General features: G+C 30.6%; 3 protein-coding genes across 6 annotated transcripts in view; 2 read left to right on the forward strand and 1 right to left on the reverse strand.

Moving 5' to 3' along the window:
• The window catches only part of LOC130898689 (sulfate transporter-like), a 55,098-nt gene extending 51,830 nt beyond the window's left edge, over positions 1 to 3,268 (forward strand). For all 3 annotated transcript variants that reach the window (XM_057808153.1, XM_057808152.1, XM_057808151.1), the window contains exons 16-19: positions 2,247 to 2,519; positions 2,574 to 2,729; positions 2,789 to 2,984; positions 3,041 to 3,268. In XM_057808153.1, the coding sequence (XP_057664136.1) occupies positions 2,247 to 2,519; positions 2,574 to 2,729; positions 2,789 to 2,984; positions 3,041 to 3,213 (798 nt within the window). In that variant the 3' untranslated portion in view covers positions 3,214 to 3,268. The remainder of the gene's footprint in view (positions 1 to 2,246; positions 2,520 to 2,573; positions 2,730 to 2,788; positions 2,985 to 3,040) is intronic.
• Positions 3,269 to 5,232: 1,964 nt separating this feature from the next.
• Positions 5,233 to 14,233, forward strand: LOC130898688 (sulfate transporter-like). 2 transcript variants are annotated; one of them, XM_057808149.1, is made up of 13 exons: positions 5,233 to 5,401; positions 8,306 to 8,461; positions 9,937 to 10,047; positions 10,195 to 10,349; positions 10,467 to 10,631; positions 10,689 to 10,793; positions 11,489 to 11,622; positions 11,683 to 11,845; positions 12,428 to 12,604; positions 12,677 to 12,949; positions 13,004 to 13,159; positions 13,691 to 13,886; positions 14,016 to 14,233. In XM_057808149.1, exons 1-13 carry the CDS (start codon positions 5,302 to 5,304, stop codon positions 14,156 to 14,158), a joined length of 2,034 nt encoding a protein of 677 aa, XP_057664132.1. In that variant the 5' UTR covers positions 5,233 to 5,301; the 3' UTR covers positions 14,159 to 14,233. The 2 variants fall into 2 exon arrangements, with proteins under 2 accessions (XP_057664132.1, XP_057664133.1); XM_057808150.1 differs by having other exon boundaries at positions 5,250 to 5,401; positions 8,369 to 8,461.
• A 1,073-nt stretch (positions 14,234 to 15,306) lies between these two features.
• LOC130898694 (uncharacterized) lies at positions 15,307 to 25,516 on the reverse strand. Its single transcript, XM_057808159.1, has 5 exons — positions 24,360 to 25,516; positions 24,015 to 24,304; positions 21,025 to 21,237; positions 20,455 to 20,963; positions 15,307 to 15,980 (listed from the first exon to the last, which is right to left on the reverse strand). Exons 1-5 carry the CDS (start codon positions 24,581 to 24,583, stop codon positions 15,777 to 15,779), a joined length of 1,440 nt encoding a protein of 479 aa, XP_057664142.1. The 5' UTR covers positions 24,584 to 25,516; the 3' UTR covers positions 15,307 to 15,776.
• Between the last annotated feature and the right edge of the window lie 1,967 nt (positions 25,517 to 27,483).

Consider the following 27,483-nt stretch of genomic DNA (forward strand, 5'->3'; position numbering starts at 1 on the left):
GTATGTACTAATTGAGAGTGGTTGTGATTTATTGACTATGACAATATATAACATACCAGGGAAAGTGTAAATTTTGAGTATACGAGGGTAAGTCTCAATGTTTGACTACAACAATTCATAATATACGAGGTGCAGTGTGAATTTCTAGCTTAAACTGTCTATTACATACGAGGGAAGTGAATAATATATAATATATACGAGGATAAGTGTGAAAGCTTATAACTAAAACAGTTTATGATATACGAGGAGGGTTTGATATGTTGATTAATACAATATATTATATAATATACAAGGTTAAAAGAGAATTTTTCACTATTTCAGTTTATCGTAATATACGAGGGAAAGTTTTATATTTCGACTAAAGCAATGTGTAATATACAGGGGAAAGTGTAATTTTTTTTAATATATCGCCAAATAGTATACAAGAGAAATTTTGAACGTTTGTTTGAAAATATTCATCATATAATATACGAGGGAGATTGGAAATTTTCTACGATTTCATAATATTAATATATACGAGGGAAAATTTGAAATTTCGACTAAAGTAATGTATTATATACAGGGGAAAGTGTAATTTTTCTAATTTTCACTAAATCATAGTATACAAGGGGAACTCTGAATCTCTTTTTAAAAATATTTATTATATAAGTTACAAGGGGGATTGAAAATTTTCTATTATTCCTTCATATCATTATATACGAGGGGAAGTTTGATGTTTCAATTGAAGCAATGTATTATATACAGGGGAAAGTGTAATGTTTCTAATTTTCACTAAATCATAGTATACAAGGGGAACTCTGAATGTCTTTTTAAAAATATTTATTATATAAGTTACAAGGGGGATTGAAAATTTTCTGTTATTCCTTCATATCATTATATACGAGGGGAAGTTTGATATTTCAATTGAAGCAATGTATTATATACAGGGGAAAGTGTAATGTTTCTAATTTTCACTAAATCATAGTATACAAGGGGAACTCTGAATGTCTTTTTAAAAATATTTATTATATAAGTTACAAGGGGGATTGAAAATTTTCTGTTATTCCTTCATATCATTATATACGAGGGGAAATTTGATATTTCAATTGAAGCAATGTATTATATACAGGGAAAAGTGTAATTTTTTCAATTTTCACTAAATCATAGTATACAAGGGGAACTCTGAATGTCTTTTTAAAAATATTTATTATATAAGTTACAAGGGGGATTGAAAATTTTCTGTTATTCCTTCATATCATTATATACGAGGGGAAGTTTGATATTTCAATTGAAGCAATGTATTATATACAGGGGAAAGTGTAATGTTTCTAATTTTCACTAAATCATAGTATACAAGGGGAACTCTGAATGTCTTTTTAAAAATATTTATTATATAAGTTACAAGGGGGATTGAAAATTTTCTGTTATTCCTTCATATCATTATATACGAGGGGAAATTTGATATTTCAATTGAAGCAATGTATTATATACAGGGAAAAGTGTAATTTTTTCAATTTTCACTAAATCATAGTATACAAGGGGAACTCTGAATGTCTTTTTAAAAATATTTATTATATAAGTTACAAGGGGGATTGAAAATTTTCTGTTATTCCTTCATATCATTATATACGAGGGGAAGTTTGATATTTCAATTGAAGCAATGTATTATATACAGGGGAAAGTGTAATGTTTCTAATTTTCACTAAATCATAGTATACAAGGGGAACTCTGAATGTCTTTTTAAAAATATTTATTATATAAGTTACAAGGGGGATTGAAAATTTTCTGTTATTCCTTCATATCATTATATACGAGGGAAAGTTTGATATTTCAATTGAAGCAATGTATTATATACAGGGAAAAGTGTAATTTTTTCAATTTTCACTAAATCATAGTATACAAGGGGAACTCTGAATGTCTTTTCAAAAATATTTATTGTATAACTTACAAGGGAGATTGAAAATTTTCTATTATTCCTTCATATCATTATATACGAGGGGAGGTTTGATATTTCAATTGAAGCAATGTATTATATACAGGGGAAAGTAAAAATTTGTTAATATTTGGATATATCATGAGATACGAGGGAAAATTTGATTTACACAATGTAACAGTGTAAAATATACGGGGTAAAACTAATTAACGATTAAAATATACGAGGGAACGTACGAATTTTCAACTAGGACATCATATACGAGGGAGAATACGAAATTTTCAACTGCTACATAGTATTTTCTTCAAGTTCCACGTAATTTTAACGATTTCAGTGCGTCCTGGCGAGCGTTATAGTGGTTTCGTTGAAAAGTATGTTGATACAAGTTACGGAATTGATACAATTTTGGAAAATGAGTAAACTAGACGCCGTCGTATGGATAGCGACGTTTTTATCGGTAGTTTTCGTCAGCATGGAAATAGCTCTACTAGTAGGAATCGGTTTATCGCTAACGTCCATCATTGTAACAAATTTTAAACCGTACACGTGTTTATTAGGATCAGTTCCTAACACGGATATTTACTTAGACATAAACAAATACAAAAAAGTGAGTAAAAATGACTATTTGCGTCGAAATTTTTGATTTTTTCGAACGTTTTAGGCGGTCGAAATTGTTGGTATTAAAATTTTCCATTATTGCGGATCGTTGAATTTCGTAACACGAACGACGTTTCGGAATCAATTGTACAAATTGATTGAATTGAATCCGCAAAAAGAGAAAATTCTTCGAACTAAATTGGACAAATTGAAAATTAAAGTGAGAATTAGTTTTCTGCGCGTATATTACGATTACACTGAGAAAAACGATAATTTCAGATGGCAGAATCAGCTTTGAACGATCACAAAGACAAATTGAAAAAACTACAACGGAAAATCAACTCGGAAATAAAATGTATCGTTTTGGATTTTTCTTCTGTGAGCGGATTGGACGCGTGCGGCGCCGCCATGCTGAAAAACGAAATAAACGAATTCGAAAAATTGAATATCACCCTGTATATAGCCGCTTGTTCAGGTAATTCGTCAGCGTATATCCGTGAAACCATGAAAAATTGAAAATTTTCATTTCAGATCGAGTTTATAATCTTTTGGAAAAGTGCGATCTCGTTTCAAAAGAGAAAAATTCTTTACGCGTGTTTTTCAGTATACACGACGCCGTGGAAACTGCTTCTAATACCATCAAATTCAATCACCACATCGAAACCAACCCCGTAGATTTCACCCTTAACGAATATCAACCTTAAACTGACTTTTTTTGTATTTAAATATTTATTTATTAATAAAAAAACGTCGTATAAATATTTGTGTTTCTATCTCGATTCGAAAGTAACGTACTTCGTATTGAGATAATTCCCCGGGTGGTTCTAAAAGTATCGGTTGCCCCTCGTATCTACAGAATACTTGAGAGCTTACGATAATTTTTGACAAATTCAAAAGCTCCGGGTAGATCAATAACGAGAAAAAATCGTGCCTAAACCGAAGGAGACGAGTTGGAAACTAGTTAATCGATTAGTAGAAAACCCGATTTGAGTCTATGTGACTTTTTATTAGTGATAAAATAATTTTAACGTTTTATCGGTTTATTTTTCTATAACCATTGGTGGAAATGAAAGTTTAGGATATTATAGAGTCGATTTAACGTATACAGTGTGCACCGTTATTAAAAAATGACTTTTATACTTATATAAATACTATAGTCCGGTCAATTTAGGAGACAATTTTGCTTATATCTCGGAAACGGTGACTTTTAGAAGAAAAAGTATAGGATCGTTATTTGTAGATAATTTAATGATCTTTAATTTTTGTCCGAAGTAAATTTGAGATAAAACTCACCGTTTGGTGAAAAAACGCGAAAAACTCATTTTCGTGACCTTTGACCTTGAATAAATATATTTCTTCGTACAGTATTTATAAGATTTCACCCGTAACGGTATGCCCGACATAAAAATAACCCATTAACACATTTTTTGAGTATTAATTCGTTTTTATAGTCCAGTCAATTTGTGAAAGCACTTTTTTAGATATTTTGAAGCGCTGTATCTCAGAAACAGTGATGTTTGGACAAAAATGTATAGGGGCTAATTTATAGATAATCTTATGATCTACAATTTTTGTCCGATTCAAGTTTTCGATAAAACTTATCGTTTGGTTAAAAAACGCGAAAAACTCATTTTCGTGACCTATCAAAATGAATAATTTTTTTGTTCTATGTATAGGATCAATAAGTATTTTTCAGATTTCACAAGTAACGATACACCTTGTATATTACAGATCACGCATCAAAACAATATTTGAATATTTATTACTTTTATAGTCAAGTCAATTTGTGAAAGCACTTTTTCAAATATTTTGAAGTGCTATATCTCAGAAACAGTGATGTTTAGACAAAAATTTGTAGGAGCTTTTTTATAGATAATTTTATTATCTACAATTTTTGTCTGATTAAATTTTTCGATAAAACTCATCGTTTGATTGAAAATCGCGAAAAACTTATTTCCGTAACCCTTGACTTGATTAAAATTTTTACTATGTACAATATTTTCCAAATTTCAATAGTAACGGTATACCCTGTATACAAATAACTCATTAACACATTTTTTGAGTATTAATTCATTTTTATAGTCCAGTCAATTCGAAAATGTACTTTTTTAGATATTTTGAAGCGCTATATCTCATAAAAAGTGATGTTTAGACAAAAAAATGTCGGGACTTTTTTATAGATAATTCTATAATCTACAATTTTTGTCTATTTCAATTTTTCGATAAAGTTCATCGTTTGGTTAGAAACGCAAAAAAACTCATTTCCGTGACCTTTGACCTTGTATAATGATTTTGCTATCAACGGTATCGATAGTAACTTTACATATTTTATATAAAATAGTGTTTTAAACAATCCTACAAATTTTCAGTACCATATAAATGTTTGTACTATTTTTTTTCTAATTGCACTGGACTATTAAAAAACCTGTTAGTTTGTAGTAATTACTCGCCCTGTATACTACCAATCGATTTAAAATCGGTGTTAATCAATAGAAAAAAGAATGCTCTAAACAGAAATCGAACTATTACTTATAATTACAAGTTATTGATACGAGGGTATTTCGAAAATTATAAAACCTTACCGATTTTTGAAATACAGGATTTCAGAGTTGTTCAATTTGATGTTTTCTTTTTAATTTCATGGTATATATTAAAAAAAAATCGATTATTTCGAGTACTCTTATTAAAATTACTGATTAAGCAGATATATTAAAAGTGCTTTTAAGTAAAATTCGTTTCTAATACATTTTGTATCGGCTCGTTAGATGTGACTGTCATTTTATTATAAAAATATGGAAAGGGAAAACGTAGTCGAAATATCGATACAAAGACCTCTTTACGACTACGAACAAGTGCGCAAGAATTTCCAATACGAGGAACCTAAGAAAAATTGTAAGTATTAAATTACAAAATTTTGAAAAAACAAATTTTTTTATTTTTATTTTCTTACATATTTTCCAATGTTTTTCCATCAAAAAACTCTTCAATATCATAAGAAAATTCCATACTACCTCTAACCGAAAGTTAATCACGCGAAATAAGGTCAGGACTATACAGGGGTCGTCTAGAAAGTTCTTTATCAGAACATATCCAGTGTTTTTGTATTTCCAGTTTATTCATATCGGTCGTTTTTCATGAAAATTTACGTAAATATCATCGTACGTGACCCATAATTGAAATATAACTCGACTTGATTCGTTTTTATAGTCCAGTCAATTTATAAATTCACTTATTTAGAAATTTAAAGCGCTATATCTCAGAAACGGTGACGTTTAGAAAAAAAAGTGTTTTTCCTTTTTTTATAGATAATTATATGATCTACAATTTATGTCTAGGGTCCTTTTTTTATAAAACTCGCCGTTTGGTCAAAAAACGCGAAAAACTCATTGACCTTGAAGAAAATTTTTTCTATGCACAGGATTTCTCAAATCACATTAATAACGGTATACCCTGTATACTTATAAACGAAGAATAACCCATTAACACATTTTTAAATATTGATTCGTTTTTATAGTCCAGTCAATTTGTAAATTCACTTATTTAGAAATTTAAAGCGCTATATCTCAGAAACGGTGACGTTTAGAAAAAAAAGTGTTTTTCCTTTTTTTATAGATAATTATATGATCTACAATTTATGTCCAGGGTCTTTTTTTATAAAACTCGCCGTTTGGTCAAAAAACGCGAAAAATTCATTTTCATAACATTTGACCTTGAAGAAAATTCTTTCTATGCACAGGATTTCTCAAATCACATTAATAACGGAATACCCTGTATACTTATAAACGAAGAATAACCCATTAACACATTTTTCAAGTATTGATTCGTTTTTATAGTCCAGTCAATTTGTAAATCACTTATTTAGATATTTAAAGCGCTATATCTCAGAAACGGTGATGTTTAGAAAAAAAGTGTTTCTGCTTTTTTTATAGATAATTATATGATCTACAATTTATGTCCAGGGTCTTTTTTTATAAAACTCGCCGTTTGGTCAAAAAACGCGAAAAATTCATTTTCATAACATTTGACCTTGAAAAAATTCTTTCTATGCACAGGATTTCACAAATCACATTAATAACGGTATACCCTGTATACTTATAATCGAAGAATAACCCATTAACACATTTTCCAAGTATTGATTCGTTTTTATAGTCGTCAATTTGTAAATTCACTTAATTAGATATTTAAAGCGCTATATATCAGAAACGGTGATGTTTAGAAAAAAAGTGTTTATACTTTTTCTATAGATAATTATATGATCTATAATTTATGTCTAGGGTCCTTTTTTTATAAAACTCGCCGTTTGGTCAAACAACGCGAAAAATTCTTTTTCATAACATTTGACCTTGAAAAAAATTCTTTCTATGCACAGGATTTCACAAATCACATTAATAACGGTATACCCTGTATACTTATAATCGAAGAATAACCCATTAACACATTTTTCAAGTATTGATTCGTTTTTATAGTCCAGTCAATTTGTAAATCACTTATTTAGATATTTAAAGCGCTATATCTCAGAAACGGTGATGTTTAGAAAAAAAGTGTTTCTGCTTTTTTTATAGATAATTATATGATCTACAATTTATGTCCAGGGTCTTTTTTTATAAAACTCGCCGTTTGGTCAAAAAACGCGAAAAATTCATTTTCATAACATTTGACCTTGAAGAAAATTCTTTCTATGCACAGGATTTCTCAAATCACATTAATAACGGAATACCCTGTATACTTATAAACGAAGAATAACCCATTAACACATTTTTCAAGTATTGATTCGTTTTTATAGTCCAGTCAATTTGTAAATCACTTATTTAGATATTTAAAGCGCTATATCTCAGAAACGGTGATGTTTAGAAAAAAAGTGTTTTTGCTTTTTTTATAGATAATTATATGATCTACAATTTATGTCCAGGGTCTTTTTTTATAAAACTCGCCGTTTGGTCAAAAAACGCGAAAAATTCATTTTCATAACATTTGACCTTGAAAAAATTCTTTCTATGCACAGGATTTCACAAATCACATTAATAACGGTATACCCTGTATACTTATAATCGAAGAATAACCCATTAACACATTTTTCAAGTATTGATTCGTTTTTATAGTCCAGTCAATTTGTAAATCACTTATTTAGATATTTAAAGCGCTATATCTCAGAAACGGATGTATTTAGACTTTTTTGTAGGTGATTTTAAAATCTACAATTTATATTTAAGGTGATTTTTCGATAAAACACACCGTTTGGTTAAAAAATCTAAAAAACTCATTTTCATAAAATTGAAATATTTATATTTGGTAGTAACGGTACACCCTGTATACTCCCAGTCGGTCTTAATCAATTGGAACAATTTTTTTAAGCAACATTCGATGTATCACCTATAATAATAAATTACGACTACGAGGGAACTTCAAAAATTATTAAAATCTGTCCTTAAAAAATGGCGTTTTTGTTTGTGATTTTTTTTTATCAAATTTGCAAAAATACTATTTCTTATCAATATTATTGAATGCTAGTGTTTTATCCTTTTGTTGACGTTGATGAGTGAGATAAGATCCTACGTCAATTTTTAACAAGGAAAGATAAAAATTTTGATATCAAAATTTTATTAAAATTCAACTCAAAATCATAGATAAACACTAATTAATTTGAGAAATTTAGATCGTAATCAATCTAATGTTTGTTGAAAGATATTAATTGATTTAATCATATAAATATGATCTTGATTTTAATATGATTAATATTTTCAAGACAATGAATTTAAAAAATTTTGATTCTATGAGTTTCTTCGTATTTTTCTTCAGTTTTTGCTCAACTTTTACCCAAAAAAGTGTCACTCAAGGACTTAGCATTGAAAACTTTCCCAGTTTTGGAATGGCTACCGAAATATCAATGGAAAACTGAACTTATGGCTGATTTAATAGCTGGGTACACCATAGCGGTCATGAATATACCCCAAGGTATGCGTAATTCATTATTAAATTTATATTTAAACATGTCTCAACTAAAATCGGAGGTTTAACCGTCTTAAATACCTGCCGACGCGAAAAAACTCCTAAAGTTTACATCATATGTCAACTGTCATGAGCTGAACTATCATAGATAGTCGAAAATTGAGGTTAAACTACCTAAAATAAGTGTCAACGCAAAAAAAACTATTTACGTCCTATGTCAACTGTCGTTTACATAACATTTGAGGTTAAACTGTCCCAAATAGGTAACATCGCGAATAAAATATCTTAATTTGTTGAAATTTGGAATTAAACTACTTAGAACAGTTGTCAACGTGAAAAAACTCCTAAATTTAACGTTCTATGTCAAGTGTCACGAGTAAATATATTATGAGTATCGAAATTTGAGGTTAGCCTATCTTGAAAAGGTATCAACGCGAAAAACCACCTATATCTGACGTTTTATGTCAACGGTTTTGAATAAAAACTATTTTAAATCGATGGCAAACCGAAAAAACTCCTGAATTTTATGTCCTATGTCAACTATCACGAGTTGAAATGTCATAATTTGTTGAAATTTGAAATTAAACTACTTAAAACAGTTGTAAACGTGAAAAAACTCCTAAAACTTGCGTCCTATGTCAATTGTCATCTGTTAGAATATCATGAATAGTCGATATTTGATGTTAGACTATATTAAATAGGTGTCAACGCGAAAAAATGTTCTATGTAAAATTTACACAAAATAATATAACTGTTTTGACATTTGATATCATGTATCATTAGAAATTGAAATCAACGGGTCAAAATTCCCCACTTCTCCGTTATGTTAATCGTGGAAATAGTGGAAATTTGAGGTTAAGCAATCTTCAAAATGTATAAATGAGAAAATTGCCAATATTTGACGTTATATGTCAACTGCTATGAGTTAAAATATCATAATTAGTTGAAAATTGAAGTACTTAAAATAGTTGTCAACGTGAAAAAAGTCTTATGTCAATTGTCATGGTTTGGAATATCATAAATAGCCAATATTTGAGGTTAGACTATCTTAAATAGGTAACAACGTAAAAAATCTTCTAAATTTAATGTTCTATGTAAAATTTTAACAAGATAATATGACAGTTTTGACATTTTGTATCATTTATCATTTAAAATTGATGCCAACGCGAAAAAATTTCTATATTTCGCGTTATGTCAATTGTCACGTGTCAAAATCATGAAAAGTCGAAATTTGAGATTGAAAATTACCTGTATTTGACGTTCTATGTTAATTTCCATAAGTCAAAACATCGTAAAGAGTCGAAATGAACGTTAAATCATCTTAAATAGGTATCAACGTGAAAAAACACCTAAAATTTACGTTCCATGTCAACTGTCATGAGTAGTTAGACAATTTGAAAACAAAAACATGTTCCCCAATCATAATATAGGTTAAGTTGAGCTCAATACTAAAAAAAAATTGTTTTAATTCTTTGTTTAAGGAATGGCGTACGCTCTTCTGGCAAACTGCCCTGCCGTTGTTGGAATTTACATGGCCATCTTCCCACCTCTAGTTTATTTCGTTTTCGGTACTTGTAAACAGGCGTCAGTAGGTAATGGAAAAACTTCTATGTATTCTACTAACAATTTCTACGTTGCGGTTTTCACCGTATTGCACCTAATCAGCATAAAATATCCGCCAATTCATCAAAATTGTAAATAGATTGAGGATGAGTTGAAATTAATGAATTTTCTTGTAGGATCTTTCGCAATAACTTGCCTATTGACCGGAAAAGCTGTATTAGAACACGCAGACCCGGCTTATTTCGATACTACCGACACAGATGTCACCCCGACTGGTTATTCCCCCTTACAAATCGGTTGTGCTTTGTCCCTACTGTCAGGATTCATCCAAGTAAGCGTTGACATTGATCTATAAATTAGTTACGACTGGTTTCTGAGTTATCGGTTCTCATCAGCGCATAAAATTACTTTATTTCGGAAATTTCGATCATTTGAGCAATTTTTTCAGTTGTTGATGTATTGTTTGAGGCTTGGAGCTGTTTCGGCGCTGTTGTCTGATGTTTTAGTGAAAGCGTTCGTTTGCGGATCGGCTTATCAGATCGTGATAACACAAATCAAGGATTTGGTCGGCATTCATATGCCTAAAATCAGCGGAAATTTCCTAACAATCAAGGTAAGGTATTAGCGAAGATCATTTTGTTTTACTGAACGTTTAATTTTATTGTTACAGACATTGAAAGTGATATTTGACGACATACAAGATGTCAATTATGCTGCTTTGATAATCTCGGTCACAGCAATCTTAGTAATGCTGTTTAATAATGAATATTTAAAGGTAGGTGCCTGAAACATAGGTCGATGCAAAAAATTCCTTTCTATGTTACGTCCTGTGTCAACTGTCATCAGTTGTCAGATGATTTGGACGTGAATTATGTTCATTTTCGAATATTTTCTGTATTAAAAACTTGTTTCCAGAAGGTATTACAATCAAAAAACATCCCATAGTATTAAACCATGTTAAATAGGTGCCAACGCGAAAAACATCCTAAGATTTTACGTCCTGTGTCAACTGTCATCAGTTGTCAGATGATTTGGACGTGAATTATGTTCATTTTCGAATATTTTCTGTGTCAAAGACTTGTTTCCAAAAGGTATTACAATCAAAAAACATTCCATAGTATTAAACCATGTTAAATAGGTGCCAACGTGAAAAACATCCTAAGATTTTACGTCCTGTGTCAACTGTCATCAGTTGTCAGATGATTTGGACGTGAATTATGTTCATTTTCGAATATTTTCTGTGTCAAAGACTTGTTTCCAAAAGGTATTACAATCAAAAAACATTCATAGAATTAAATCAAGTTAAATGGGTGTCAACGCGAAAAACTCCATTAGATTTTACGTTCCATGTCATCTGTCACTGGATATAACTTTATTTTCCAATATTTAAAGTTTTTTATTAAAGGAAAGAATAAAATCATCCACTGTTCGTCAATTCAAAAAATTTTGAAAAAAAAACTTTTTTTAAAGCCCATTGTAGCAAAGAAGTCATCCGTACCTATCCCCATAGAACTAATAGTAGTAATAATAGTAACATTAATATCAAGATATGCACGTTTCAACGAAAAATATGGCGTCAAGATAATAGGAGATATTCCTACAGGGTGAGAAAAAAATTTGACTAATCATAAACGTGACGTCAACACTTCTAATTTTTTTTTCAGTTTACCCGAACCAAGTTTCCCCGATTTTGATGTAGTTCCAAAGATAATAACAGATGGCATTTCTATGTCCATAGTAAGCTACGCTCTATTAGTATCAGTAGCTCTAATGTTAGCTCAAAAAGGAAATTACGAAGTCGATCCAAATCAAGAACTTTTGGCTTTGGTAAGTGATAGGCTGATGCCAAATTACTGTTTTTATTCTACGAAGATCAATTTTTCTACTTCTTGCCGACTAGCAACAAACTTCAAAATGCGTCAACGCGAAAAACATCCTAATTAACGTTCTACGTCACTGTCATAAGTCATTAAACGGTTTACATATTGTCTAATATATATTACGAATTGTATTCGATAAAATGTCAATATTTAGGCGAAAAAGCTCCTAATTTACGTTCTATGTCACTTGTCAAACGTCATTAAACTATTCAGAAATTGTCTTTCAGGTTTTTAAGAAATTTTATTCGTCAAAACAAGCTATACGTTAACTATTTTAAGCGTTTCATATTTTAAATGAGTTGCAACGCGAAAAACCTCCTAATATACGCTCCACGTCACTTGACATACGTCAACAAACGATTTAGATGTTGTCTTATATCTAATACCATTGATATACGACATTCTATTCGTCGTAACATCTACAACGTTGCCGGTTCGACTAGTTTTGATAGGAAATAAATGAAACACTAATAAACAAAAGTTTCTTTATTTATTTACCTCTTCAGACACAATTTTTACTTACTTATAGGGGCTCAGCAACGTCATAGGTTCCTGTTTTTCTTGTATACCGACTTGTTCGTCATTAACCAGGTCCGTAATCCAAGAAGTTGTCGGCGGTAAAACCCAAATGGTATCCATAGTTGTTTCTCTTATACTTACCATAACCCTACTTTGGATAGCTCCGTTTTTCGAAGCGTTGCCGAAGGTAAAACCAAATATACAGGGTTGTACGGAATTATTTTACGAGAAAATATTTTTTTTTTTTTTAATATTTTAGAGTATTTTGGCGTGTATTATAGTGGTTTCTTTGAAAAATACGTTAACTCAGATCAAAGATTTCGTAAAAATTTGGAAACTGAGTAAAATCGACGGTATGGTTTGGTTATCAACGTTCATAGCCGTAGTTTTCGTCAGTATGGAAGTAGCTCTAATGGTCGGATTGGCTCTATCTCTATTTTGTATATTATTATTGAATTTCAAACCTTATTCTTGTATTTTGGGGTCCATACCTCACACCGACGTTTATTTGGATACGGAAAGATACAAAGGGGTAAGATATATAAGGGGGTTGAAAAAATTTTGAGGTTATAAGATGAATTTTTAGGCGGTTGATATTAGAGGTATCAAAATATTTCATTATTGTGGTGGAATGAATTTCGCCTCGAAAAATATTTACAAAAATAATTTGTACGACAAAATCGGGATGAATCCACAAAGGGAATTGATATATAGAAGGAAGTTGGATAAATTGGAAGGAGAAGTAAGTAAAACAAGCGCGACTATGCCAGATTTACACATTTTATGTTATGTAAATAAGTATTTCACCGAAAAATCCCTTGTCGTATCTTTTAGACACAATTTTAATGTTTTGGAAAAGTATTAACGCGAAAAATCTCCTAACTGACCCTCCACGTCATTTGTCATACGTCATTGAATGATTTGGAAACTGTTTTTCATGTTTTTACGAAACTTTATTCGTGATAATAAACGCGAAGTTATCGGATTTACAATTTTCATGTTTTGGAAAAGTATCAACGCGAAAAATCTCCTAACTGATCCTCCACGTCATTTGTCGTACGTCATTGAACGATTTGGGAATTGTCTTTCATGTTTTTACGAAACTTTAATCGTGATAATAATCGCGAAGTTATCGGATTTACAATTTTCATGTTTTGGAAAAGTATCAACGCGAAAAATCTCCTAACTGACCCTCCACGTCACTTGTCATACGTCATTTAACGATTTAGAAGTTGTCTTTCTGCACAGGTTCGTATTTGTGAATATTTTTCAGATGAAAAATGATACCTCATCGAAAAACGGAGAAAAAATATTAAAATTAAAAGAAAAACTGAATTTCGATTTGAAATATGTAATTTTGGATTTTTCTTCTGTCAGCGGTTTGGATCCTTGCACGGCGGACATGTTGCAAAATGAAATTACAACGTTTCGAAAATTGGGGATTACAATTTACATTGCGGCTTGTTCAGGTATTCATTATTTTTTTAAATAAAAATCACGAGGTGTCAAATCTGGCGAATATACAGTGTGGCATAATTTCGAAGTTGAAATCCACCTACGAGGTATTATATACAGGGTGTGTTTTTTTTTATTTAAAGGTGAAATGTACAACACGCTTCGGAAATGTCGATTGGTGAACGATGGGAAGGATTCGTTGATGGTTTTTTTGACGGTGCATGACGCCGTTCAAACTGCCGTTAATAAAATGAGGGAACCATCGGTAGATGGCGCTACTAGATGATTATTTAAGATTCGAAGTATTTTATAGAAGAAAATCTCGTAAAAATAATTATAATATTAAATATATTTGTAGTAATATTTAGTTTTATTTTCCTGAACGTATTCGACCGAAATCAAGTGAATTCAGATCAGATTTTTTTAATTGCCTAACCAGATCAGTGTAAAATTAAAATCGATATAAGAAAAAACTTGATTTGAAGTATTGCCAAAACGAATAACGTGAAAAATCTAAGTCGAAAGTCGTTTCTGTAACTAGATTAATATATACAAAGCGTCAATAATCAAAAAAACACGAATTGCAGTGTTGCCAAACATCGAATGTGGAGAAGAGATGACAAAAGTTATTTTTATAACTAGATCGGCATGAAATAAGCCTCGATATTCAGAAAAACATAAATTGCAGTGTTGCCAAATGCGAATAAACATTGCCAAACGTCTTTTTTTGATCATACCAGTATAAAAAGGGCATCGATATTCGTAAAAACATAAATTGCAGTGTTGCCAAACATCGTATGTGAAATAAAGTTACCAAAAGTATTGCCAATTGTGGTGAAACATAAATTACAGTATTGCCAAACGTCGAATGTAATAAAAACTTACAAAACATCGTTTCTCTAAGTAGAAAAGTCTAAAAAGGTCATCGACATTGATAAAAAATACAAATTGGAGTGTTGCCAAACGTCAAATATGATGAGAACTTATAAAACGCTGTTTCTCTAAGTGGAATAGTCTAAAAATGGCATCGATATTTATCAAAAAAAATATAAATTGCAGTGTTGCCAAATGTGCATAAACATTGCCAAACGTATTTTTTTAATCATACCAGTATAAAAGAGTATCGATATTCGTAAAAACATAAATTGCAGTGTTGCCAAACATCGTATGTGAAATAAAGTTACCAAAAGTATTGCCAATTGTGGAGAAACATAAATTACAGTATTGCCAAACATCGAATGTAATGAAAACTTACAAAACATCGTTTCTCTAAGTAGAAAAGTCTAAAAGGGTCATCGATATTGATAAAAAATACAAATTGCAGTGTTGCCAAACGTCAAATATGATGAGAACTTATGAAATGCCGTTTCTCTAAGTGGAATAGTCTAAAAATGGCATCGATATTTATCAAAAAAAATACAAATTGCAGTGTTGCCAAACGTCGAACTTTAAAAAAATTTTTCAATTGTTTCTCTAACTAGAAATACATAGAAAACGCAGGGTTGCCAAACAGTAGTTATCCTGAAATGCGGGAGAACGTTCATATAGAACCATACGAACATTGCAGTGTTGCCGAACGTTAAACTCGAAGAAAATTCGTCGAACGTCGTTTCTCTAACTAGAAAAACATACAAATTGTTGCCGAACGTCGTTTTTGAGCAATCAAATAAAAATAAAAGTCTCATTTAATTTTTCGAATTGTATATTTACATGTTTCGATGAAAATCAATCATAAATATTATAAATAATAGTATGACATCACGAAAAAATCGAGATGACACACTGTATACTTTATCACAATCGTTAGAATGGTAACTACAAAATTTCTTACGAACAAACGATACCGACTCAATTATCACTTCACCCCGTATAAAAAAAAATCATCGAATCCACATCGTTTCCACCTAAACCATCGACCCGAACATCCTCCTACCCCTCGTAAGCACCAAACTCACCACCATAACCGAAAGCAAAAAAAAAATCAAACCGAAAAACGACGTCAACAATCTACAACGACACCGCCATTTTTTATCGTTCTCCATCCTCCTCAAAAGATGCTCCGATCTCGGCATATCCAACGTAAAATCCGCTTCCGGTCGTCCGACGGGCTGCAACAAAAAAAAACAAACCCGTTTCATACGAATTTTTTACCGAATACGGTCCTGTCCATTAACGAGGTCAATTACCACGCCCATTCGCATACAGTTTTACGGTTTACTTTTTATGCGATCCGTAACCGATTTAACGGTTTACGTTTTAATCGTATAAACGGAAATTTATCACCCTCGTTACGCCATATTGAATATTATTACGTATTACGTAAATATTTTTATTCTGGGAACTCATCAACTCGACTCACTAGATTATAATATTGACATATTTTCATTACGTATTAACAAAAGGTTTACGTAATCTGAGAAGATATAATAATGATGAATTATTGCTTAATTTTCAAGAACATTAATTAAACAATAAATTGCGCGTTAATAATGGGAGGATTCTCGTTGATTTCACAAAAAAAAATGAAAAAAAAACAAAGGATTTAATGAAGAGTTTGCTTCAATAATACAATCCAACTTTCATCTCCTTCATTTCGAATCGATTAATTAGATTTTGTATTCAGCTATAACAAAAGATTCATTTAAAAATATTTTTCCGTTTAAAATGAAGGTTAAAATTGTTCTGCGATGTTCCATAATGTTCTAGAACAATTCAACATACTCCGAAAACGTTCTAAAGGCTCCTAAAATGTTCTAGACTATGCCACAACACAAAATCATGAATTTAAGTAATTGTTCCGAGTGAAATTAGAATTTAAGATGTTCTGCGATGTTCCAGAATGTTCTAGAACAATTCAACATACTCCGAAAACGTTCTAAAGGCTTCTAAAACGTTCTAGACTATGCCACAACACAAAATAATGAATTTAAATAATTTTTCCGAGTGAAATTAGAATTTAAGATGTTCTGCGATGTTCCAGAATGTTCTAGAACAATTCAACATACTCCGAAAACGTTCTAAATGTTTCTAAAATATTCTAGACTATGCCACAACACAAAATAATGAATTTAAGTAATTTTTCCGAGTGAAATTAGAATTTAAGATGTTCTGCGATGTTCCAGAATATTCTAGAACAATTCAACATACTCCGAAAACGTTCTAAAGGCTTCTAAAACGTTCTAGACTATGCCACAACACAAAATAATGAATTTAAATAATTTTTCCGAGTGAAATTAGAATTTAAGATGTTCTGCGATGTTCCAGAATGTTCTAGAACAATTCAACATACTCCGAAAACGTTCTAAATGTTTCTAAAATATTCTAGACTATGCCACAACACAAAATAATGAATTTAAGTAATTTTTCCGAGTGAAATTAGAATTTAAGATGTTCTGCGATGTTCCAGAACAATTTAACATACTCCCTAAACGTTCTAAAGGCTTCTAAAATGTTCTAGACTATGCCACAACACGAAATTATGAATTTAAATTTTTCCGAGTGAAATTAGAATTTAAGATGTTCTGCGATGTTCCAGAACGTTCTAGAACCATTCAACATACTCCGAAAACTTTTTAAAAGTTCACAAAATGTTCTAGACTATGCCACAACACAAAATTATGAATTTAAATAATTTTTCCGAGTGAAATTAGGATTTGAGATGTTCTGTGATGTTCGAGAGTGTTCTAGAACAATTCAACTTATTCCTAAAACCTTGTAGAGCGGTCTATAGTCTTCTAGATTATTCTACAATCATTGCCAATTTTCTGGAACCCTATAAAATTTACTAAGATGTTTGAGAACAATATAGAACATATATAAATCGTCATATAAAGTTCTATAACGTTAGGAAAGGTTCGAGAACAAGCGAACATAATTAAAAAACGTTGTAGAAACCTCTGTATTGTCCCAGAATATTGAGAAACGTCCAAGAACGATCCAAAATATTTATAGAACAATGTAGAAAAGTTTGTAACATTTTAAGTCATATTAAAGTTTCTAAAATGTTCTAGAACTTCCTGAAACATTTCAGAAACATCGTAGAATGTTCTGCAGCGTTCTAAAACCATTCAAAGTCATTTAAAAACATAATAGATTGTTATGTTATGTTCTAGATCATTTCCGAAACATTGTAAAAGGTTCTGTATTATTCCGACATGTTCTGGAAGGATACGAAATATTCTGAAAACTTCTACAACGTTCTAGAACGTTTTAAAGGATTTGGAAAGTCGTTGAAAATTATCTAAAATCAATGTTTCAGTCATAATTTATCAACTGTTTCGATTAAAATCGCGTACTACAACCGAACACGTGCAATTTTCTTCTTTTTCTGATACGCTCCAAATACTACGAAATGTATGTTGAATTATTGCGAAATATGTTGTTTTAACGTACGATCTTTCATAATTATTAGTCAACGTCGATTCAACCATCGATCTGTACAATTTTTTTCATTATACAGGGTTATTTATTCGAAATCCACACTTTTTCAAGAAATAGGTATGGAACACCCTGTATATATATATATATATATATATATATATATATATATATATATATATATATAAGCGAAGGCATTACAACATAGCACGTGGACAAAAATTACAAACCGAAACGATAATAAATAGAAAAATTTGCGAAATTTAATACTAATTTTCAAATCTGGCAACGTTGCTTTTAATTTTAAATGAAAAGAGTGTTTTGGCGTCCTCGGAAGGTCGCCATTTTGAATTTCTCAAAGTAAAAAACAAATGTTCCACTTTAAATTCATCAGAAACATTTTTATCGACGTAGAAAATAATTTAGATTGTTACCGAATCAATCAACACCCTGTGTAATCATTGAAAAATGTTTTGCTTTTTTCCAGAAAATTTTCAAACGTTCTAGAACCTATTTACCAATTTTCGAAACTTACGGAATGTTCTAAAGCGTTCTAGAACAATCTAAATCTTTCCAGAACGTTGTAGAACATTCTGTTATACTTCAGAGCGTTCTGGAACATCGCCGAAAATTCTACAACGTTTTCAGAGTATTTAGAATAGTTTAAGAACATATTAGAAAAATCTGGTATATTATAGAATCTTGTAGAACTCATTAGAAATATTTAATATTTTTTTGGAACATCGTAGAATATTCTACAACGTTTTCAGAGTGTTTAAAATCATTTAAGAATATATTAGAAGTATCTGAAACATCACAGAATTTTGTAGAGCGTATTAGAAATATTTCAGACTTTTTTGGAACATCGTAGAATATTCGACGTTTTTAAAACACTGGAGATCGTTATAGAACATTTCAGAAATATCTAGAACATTGCAGAAGCTTCAAGAACATAGTAGAATTATTCAAGACCCTTTTGGAGCATAGCAGAATATTGTACAACGTTTTCAAAACACTAGAGACTGTTCTAGAACATCTAAGATTATTAAGGAGCATGAAAGAACGTTAGAAAATTCTATACTGTTCCCGATTGTTCTAGAACAACATAAATTATTTCTAAAACGTTACAGAATGTTCCGACAAATTTCATAATGTTCTGTGACGCTCCGGAATATTATTAAACATTGAAAAATACTTTCTAGATTACTTTCTGTTGTGCTAGAATGTTTTTTGACAATACGAGGGACGTTAGAATGTCTATAATGTTCAAGAATGTTGGGAGATGCCCTAGAACAATGTAGAACATTTATAAAACGATGAAAAAAGTTCTATAATGTTCCAGAATGTTCGGAGATGCCATAGAACAATGTAGAACATTTATAAAACGATGAAAAAGTTCTATAATGTTCCAGAATGTTTGGAGATGCCCAAGAACAATGTCGAATAATTATAATGCCATTTAAAAGTTCTATAATGTTCCGGAATATTGGGAGATGCCCTAGAACAATGTAAAATATTTATAAAACGATGAAAAAAGTTCTATAATGTTCCAGAAGGTTGAGAGATGCCATAGAACAATGTAGAACATTTATAAAACTATGAAAAAAGTTCTATAATGTTCCAGAATGTTGGGAGATGCCATAGAACAATGTAGAACATTTATAAAACGATGAAAAAAGTTCTATAATGTTCCAGAATGTTGGGAGATGCCATAGAACAATGTAGAACATTTATAAAACGATGAAAAAACTTCTATAATGTTCCAAAATGTTGGAAGATGCCCTAGAACAATCTAGAATATTTATAATGCGATGTAAAAGTTCTGTAATGTTCCAAAATGTTGGGAGATGCCCTAGAATAACCTATAATATTTATAAAACGATGTGGAAAGTTTTGTAACGTTCCAGAATATTAAAAAACTTTCCAGAACAATATAGAATGTTTATAAAACTATGTAGAAAGTTCTATAATGTTCGAGAACGTTCTAGAACAAACGATCACATTTAGAAAACGTTCTAGAATATTTTCTGTTGTGCCGGAAGGTTTTGGAGTATACGAGGGTGGTTAAAAATATGATTTGAAACGACTAACAATAATCCGGAATATACGGGGGTGGTTTAGATTTCAAATATTTCGGTAGAAACTAGTTTATATGACAATAATTGGAAGACAAAACGGGTATATATATTAAATATAGGTACTTACGTATACAGGGACGTCTGTAGGTTTTCTGGGATACCGATTTGGTTCATCATTGATAGCTTTAACGCCGTAATATTGTTCCCAGACACTCGGTTTACCGTCGTTGTTCGATAACAAATTTTTTTTAGGAAACGTGCCGATTTTTTTCGATTTTTTCAACAATCCCTCCGAACCGGTCTTCGTTCTACAGATTGTCCCGTAAATGAGGGCGTTCCTAACGATATTGGGCGCGTTAAATAGATTATCGTGAACGAACACCGGCAAATTCCGGTCACTGAACCCACTACTCGACGACCTTGACGGGGTGTCGTACACATCTTCGACGCCGGAATGTCTGCTCGACGTCGAGTGACTCAAAGCTTTCAAAACCGAGTTTTTCGTACGGCTGTGAGTTAAATTCACACAAAGTCTTTTGAGTTCTTCCTCGGTGGATAAACGTAAATTATCGAATTTAGTTCGTATCTTTTCGTCGATGATTTTTAGAAGGTTTTCGGGGGGCGTGGTGTTTCTACCTGAAAATTAAGTTGAAAAGAGGAAAATTTCAAATCGATTTGGGAAAATCAACGGACGTACCTTCCAAAGTTTCGTTGATTCCGCTTAAAATATCGAAAAGTAGATCTTTGAGGGACATATCTATGTAGGATTCTTGGTTTTTCGTGTTTTCTGGGTGGTAGTTTAGGCTAGTGTAAAGAAGAAGAGCGTCGTCGACGATGGAATCGTATTGATTCAGTAGTTTTTTATCGTGTATAGGCCATATTGGCTTAGGTACTGTGAGGTCTATTTTACCTTTGAAGAAAAAAAGGTAAATATCTCGTTAAAAAAATTTTTTCTTGAAAAAATAGTAAACATCAAATTTGTAGATTAGAAAATTCTCTACAAAAAACGTTGAGTACACTTTTTTCGTAAGACTAACGGTTTTCGAAAAAAATCTTTTCCAAAAAATATCTCCAACTATGAAATGCCATTTCCATTCGAATATCTCGTTATAGGTGAGTTTTTTCAAAAAATTAGTGATAATCGAATTTATAGTTTAGGAAATTCTCTACAAAAAACGTTCTATACACTTTTTTCGTAAGACTAACGGTTGTCAAAAAAAAATCGATTCCAAAAAATATCTCCAACTATGACATGCCATTTCCATTCGAATATCTCGATATAGGTGAGTTTTTTCAAAAAATTAGTGATAATCGAATTTATAGTTTAGGAAATTCTCTACAAAAAACGTTCTATACACTTTTTTCGTAAGACTAACGGTTTTCGAAAAAAATCTTTTCCAAAAAATATCTCCAACTATGACATGCCATTTCCATTCGAATATCTCGTTATAGGTGAGTTTTTTCAAAAAATTAGTGATAATCGAATTTATAGTTTAGGAAATTCTCTACAAAAAACGTTCTATACACTTTTTTCGTAAGACTAACGGTTGTCAAAAAAAAATCGATTCCAAAAAATATCTCCAACTATGACATGCCATTTCCATTCGAATATCTCGATATAGGTGAGTTTTTTCAAAAAATTAGTGATAATCGAATTTGTAGTTTAGGAAATTCTCTACAAAAAACGTTCTATACACTTTTTTCGTAAGACTAACGGTTGTCAAAAAAAAATCGATTCCAAAAAATATCTCCAACTATGACATGCCATTTCCATTCGAATATCTCGATATAGGTGAGTTTTTTCAAAAAATTAGTGATAATCGAATTTATAGTTTAGGAAATTCTCTACAAAAAACGTTCTATACACTTTTTTCGTAAGACTAACGGTTGTCAAAAAAAAATCGATTCCAAAAAATATCTCCAACTATGACATGCCATTTCCATTCGAATATCTCGATATAGGTGAGTTTTTTCAAAAAATTAGTGATAATCGAATTTGTAGTTTAGGAAATTCTCTACAAAAAACGTTCTATACACTTTTTTCGTAAGACTAACGGTTGTCAAAAAAAAATCGATTCCAAAAAATATCTCCAACTATGACATGCCATTTCCATTCGAATATCTCGATATAGGTGAGTTTTTTCAAAAAATTAGTGATAATCGAATTTATAGTTTATGAAATTCTCTACAAAAAACGTTCTATACACTTTTTTCGTAAGACTAACGGTTTTCGAAAAAAATCTTTTCCAAAAAATATCTCCAACTATGACATGCCATTTCCATTCGAATATCTCGTTATAGGTGAGTTTTTTCAAAAAATTAGTGATAATCGAATTTATAGTTTAGGAAATTCTCTACAAAAAACGTTCTATACACTTTTTTCGTAAGACTAACGGTTGTCAAAAAAAAATCGATTCCAAAAAATATCTCCAACTATGACATGCCATTTCCATTCGAATATCTCGTTATAGGCGAGTTTTTTCAAAAAATTAGTGATAATCGAATTTATAGTTTAGGAAATTCTCTACAAAAAACGTTCTATACACTTTTTTCGTAAGACTAACGGTTTTCGAAAAAAATCTTTTCCAAAAAATATCTCCAACTATGAAATGCCATTTCCATTCGAATATCTCGTTATAGGTGAGTTTTTTCAAAAAATTAGTGATAATCGAATTTGTAGTTTAGGAAATTCTCTACAAAAAACGTTCTATACACTTTTTTCGTAAGACTAACGGTTGTCAAAAAAAAATCGATTCCAAAAAATATCTCCAACTATGACATGCCATTTCCATTCGAATATCTCGATATAGGTGAGTTTTTTCAAAAAATTAGTGATAATCGAATTTATAGTTTAGGAAATTCTCTACAAAAAACGTTCTATACACTTTTTTCGTAAGACTAACGGTTTTCGAAAAAAATCTTTTCCAAAAAATATCTCCAACTATGACATGCCATTTCCATTCGAATATCTCGTTATAGGTGAGTTTTTTCAAAAAATTAGTGATAATCGAATTTATAGTTTAGGAAATTCTCTACAAAAAACGTTCTATACACTTTTTTCGTAAGACTAACGGTTGTCAAAAAAAAATCGATTCCAAAAAATATCTCCAACTATGACATGCCATTTCCATTCGAATATCTCGTTATAGGCGAGTTTTTTCAAAAAATTAGTGATAATCGAATTTATAGTTTAGGAAATTCTCTACAAAAAACGTTCTATACACTTTTTTCGTAAGACTAACGGTTTTCGAAAAAAATCTTTTCCAAAAAATATCTCCAACTATGAAATGCCATTTCCATTCGAATATCTCGTTATAGGTGAGTTTTTTCAAAAAATTAGTGATAATCGAATTTGTAGTTTAGGAAATTCTCTACAAAAAACGTTCTATACACTTTTTTCGTAAGACTAACGGTTGTCAAAAAAAAATCGATTCCAAAAAATATCTCCAACTATGACATGCCATTTCCATTCGAATATCTCTATATAGGTGTTTTTTCAAAAAATTAGTGATAATCGAATTTGTAGTTTAGGAAATTGTCTACAAAAAACTTCTTATGAATTTTTTTATGCGCTCAATGTTTTTCGAGTAAATTCAATTTAAAAAGTATCTGCACGAGCTTGAACCACAACATTTTTCAATACCCCCGTATAACACATCGATTAATTTAAAAAAAAAAGTATTTTACCTTCAGGAATCGTTGTAAGAGTATCACCAGCAGATGTCGCATGAAACGGCACGGTTTTGTTACTCTTTATACCGCGTGTTGAAATTTTAATCGATCTTACGAAAGCTGGATTTTTCTCGATAAAAACCCCCACTTCATCGACCAATTTATGTTGCTCCTGATAAGGATCATTAACGCTACCAGTATTACTATCCCCGTATCCTGAAGACGTTGATTTTTCTCTCGAACGCGCAGATATACGAGGGTTGTTGTAATGTTTCTGATTAGAATCCAAAAAGAGCGGATTCACCCTAAAATTCACGTACATGGAATAAAATAATTGACATTTTTATATCCCCTACTCACCCTCCACCATAAAAAGAAGTATCGTCACTAGGAAAATTGCAATTTTCGACATATAATCTCGGTAAAACCACTGACCTGCTAACCGAATAAATCTTCTGTCCTTTAACGTCAGTTTTTATCGTAGCTAGGGGATCGTCGGTCACATCTTCTTCTTCTTTTTCATGTCTGACGTCAGAGGAACAATCCCTTTTATCTATTTTCCCGATACCCGATCCACTAAACATATTTTTCGTATAAAAACGTTCGTCTGATTATTTGGGACATCCAGTATATTAAAAACTCGATGTTGCAGCTTCATTTTATATTCGCATATTCTTTAGAACATAGATAAATGTACTGAATGTCGATTTTTAATTTTGAACGAAAGTTTGTGAAGGTGCGCGGGTGGTTAATCGATGAACACGACCGGCTGGTTCCAACCCGCCAACGAAACTGAAAGTGGTTAATGGTGATGGACATGTGACCGTGTTAGGGTCCGTACATTGTTGGATCTGGTGCATAAACCACGAATGGAGATGGTTGTTGATTATACATTAACGAGGTCGAACGGCATTTATGTCTATAAAGGATACTTTCAATTTTTTTTAAATGTTTTTAAACCATTGTTTGGCACTCTATATCTCAGAATCGGTACCGTTCTTAGTATTCTCGTTTTTTTTTACTTGTAGATTCAAGTTTTCTAAGTACTGTCTTAAAATTTTCGTTCAATATCTTCATTAATTTCGTCTGTAGACATTTTTTAATAAAAACAAAGTTTTCTACAGTTTTCTACATCTCTTATATTCAACACCCTGTATTTCAAAAACGCTTTTCTCTAAAGTATTCCCGATTTTTTTCCTCGTATATTCAAGTTTTCTAAATACTGTGTTAAAATTTTTGTTCAATATTTTCATTAATTTCGTCTGTAGACTTTTTTTAATAAAAACAAAGTTTTTTGCAGATTTCTACATCTGTGATATTCAACACCCTGAATTTCAAAAACGATTTTCTCTAAAGTATTCCCGATTTTTTTCCTCGTAGATTCAAGTTTTCTAAATACTGTGTTAAAATTTTTGTTCAATATTTTCATTAATTTCGTCTGTAGACTTTTTTTAATAGAAACAAAGTTTTTTACAGTTTTCTACATCTGTTATATTCAACACCCTGTATTTCAAAAACGATTTTCTCTAAAGTATTCTCGATTTTTTTCCTCGTAGATTCAACTTTTCCAAGTACTGTGTTAAAATTTTTGTTCAATATTTTCATTAATTTCGTCTGTAGACTTTTTTTAATAAAAACAAAGTTTTTTGCAGATTTCTACATCTGTGATATTCAACACCCTGAATTTCAAAAACGATTTTCTCTAAAGTATTCCCGATTTTTTTCCTCGTAGATTCAAGTTTTCTAAATACTGTATTAAAATTTTTGTTCAATATTTTCATTAATTTCGTCTGTAGACTTTTTTTAATAGAAACAAAGTTTTTTACAGTTTTCTACATCTGTTATATTCAACACCCTGTATTTCAAAAACGATTTTCTCTAAAGTATTCCCGATTTTTTTCCTCGTAGATTCAAGTTTTCTAAATACTGTGTTAAAATTTTTGTTCAATATTTTCATTAATTTCGTCTGTAGACTTTTTTTAATAGAAACAAAGTTTTTTACAGTTTTCTACATCTGTTATATTCAACACCCTGTATTTCAAAAACGATTTTCTCTAAAGTATTCCCGATTTTTTTCCTCGTAGATTCAACTTTTCCAAGTACTGTGTTAAAATTTTTGTTCAATATTTTCATTAATTTCGTCTGTAGACTTTTTTTAATAGAAACAAAGTTTTTTACAGTTTTCTACATCTGTTATATTCAACACCCTGTATTTCAAAAACGATTTTCTCTAAAGTATTCCCGATTTTTTTCCTCGTAGATTCAACTTTTCCAAGTACTGTGTTAAAATTTTTGTTCAATATTTTCATTAATTTCGTCTGTAGACTTTTTTTAATAGAAACAAAGTTTTTTACAGTTTTCTAAATCTGTTATATTCAACACCCTGTATTTCAAAAACGATTTTCTCTAATGTGTTCACGATTTTTTTCCTCGTAGATTCAACTTTTCCAAGTACTGTGTTAAAATTTTCGTTCAATATTTTCATTAATTTCGTCTGTAGACTTTTTTTAATAAAAATAAAGTTTTTTTTCAATTTTTTCTATTTGTTATATTCAACACCCTGTATTTCAAAAACGATTTTCTCTAAAGTATTCCCGATTTTTTTCCTCGTAGATTCAACTTTTCCAAGTACTGTGTTAAAATTTTCGTTCAATATTTTCATTAATTTCGTCTGTAGACTTTTTTTAATAAAAATAAAGTTTTTTTTCAATTTTTTCTATTTGTTATATTCAACACCCTGTATTTCAAAAACGCTTTTCTCTAAAGTATTCCCGATTTTTTTCCTCGTAGATTCAACTTTTCCAAGTACTGTGTTAAAATTTTTGTTCAATATTTTCATTAATTTCGTCTGTAGATTTTTTTTAATAGAAACAAAGTTTTTTACAGTTTTCTAAATCTGTTATAATCAACACCCTGTATTTCAAAAACGCTCTTCTCTAAAGTTTCCCGTTTTTTTTTTCTTGTAGATATAACCCTTCTAAGTACAATAACAAAATTTTATTTCAATATTTTCATTAATTTCGTCTGTATAATATTTTTAATTAAACTTTTCTTGACATAATATTTCCAACGTTTCACAAAAATTTACCTGTTCTGCTATCAGCAGATATCAATAAATCAAATATTTTCGTATCATATATTTCATTTTTAAATATTTACGTGTTATTAGAGAGACAAACCGGTGTGTAGGTCACAGAAAAAAAAATCTGCTTTCACTTACGTAATATGTAAACGAAAGTAGTTGATACTGACATTACAGACGCTGACTCGCAAAATAAATATTCTCACAGTACGGGCGATAAACCAAAAACTAAACTCGTTAGACAAAATTCGACATAAAAATGTGATAAAATTATACAATTATGTTATTTAAAATGTTAATTATCGTAAATCTACACGAAAAATACTCCGGGGGATTAAAAAAAAGAATTATTGTTAACGCAATTAAATCTATTACTAACAGATGGTTTTGTTTATTGAAAAT

The sequence above is a fragment of the Diorhabda carinulata genome, chromosome 10 (assembly GCF_026250575.1).
Source record: "Diorhabda carinulata isolate Delta chromosome 10, icDioCari1.1, whole genome shotgun sequence".
Taxonomy (NCBI): domain Eukaryota; kingdom Metazoa; phylum Arthropoda; class Insecta; order Coleoptera; family Chrysomelidae; genus Diorhabda; species Diorhabda carinulata.

What these genes read in the sequence shown, in the direction of transcription:
- LOC130898688 (XM_057808149.1), top strand. Translation starts at nt 5,302, where the DNA reads ATGGAAAGGGAAAACGTAGTCGAAATATCGATACAAAGACCTCTTTAC. An exon ending in GGTCATGAATATACCCCAAG is followed by an intron (nt 8,462 to 9,936) that starts GTATGCGTAATT and finishes TCTTTGTTTAAG; the next exon opens with GAATGGCGTACGCTCTTCTG. An exon ending in TGGATAAATTGGAAGGAGAA is followed by an intron (nt 13,160 to 13,690) that starts GTAAGTAAAACA and finishes AATATTTTTCAG; the next exon opens with ATGAAAAATGATACCTCATC.
- LOC130898694 (XM_057808159.1), bottom strand. Translation starts at nt 24,583, where the DNA reads ATGTTTAGTGGATCGGGTATCGGGAAAATAGATAAAAGGGATTGTTCC. An exon ending in TCTTACAACGATTCCTGAAG is followed by an intron (nt 21,238 to 24,014) that starts GTAAAATACTTT and finishes TTTTCTTCAAAG; the next exon opens with GTAAAATAGACCTCACAGTA. An exon ending in CTACAGACGTCCCTGTATAC is followed by an intron (nt 15,981 to 20,454) that starts GTAAGTACCTAT and finishes TTTTTGTTGCAG; the next exon opens with CCCGTCGGACGACCGGAAGC.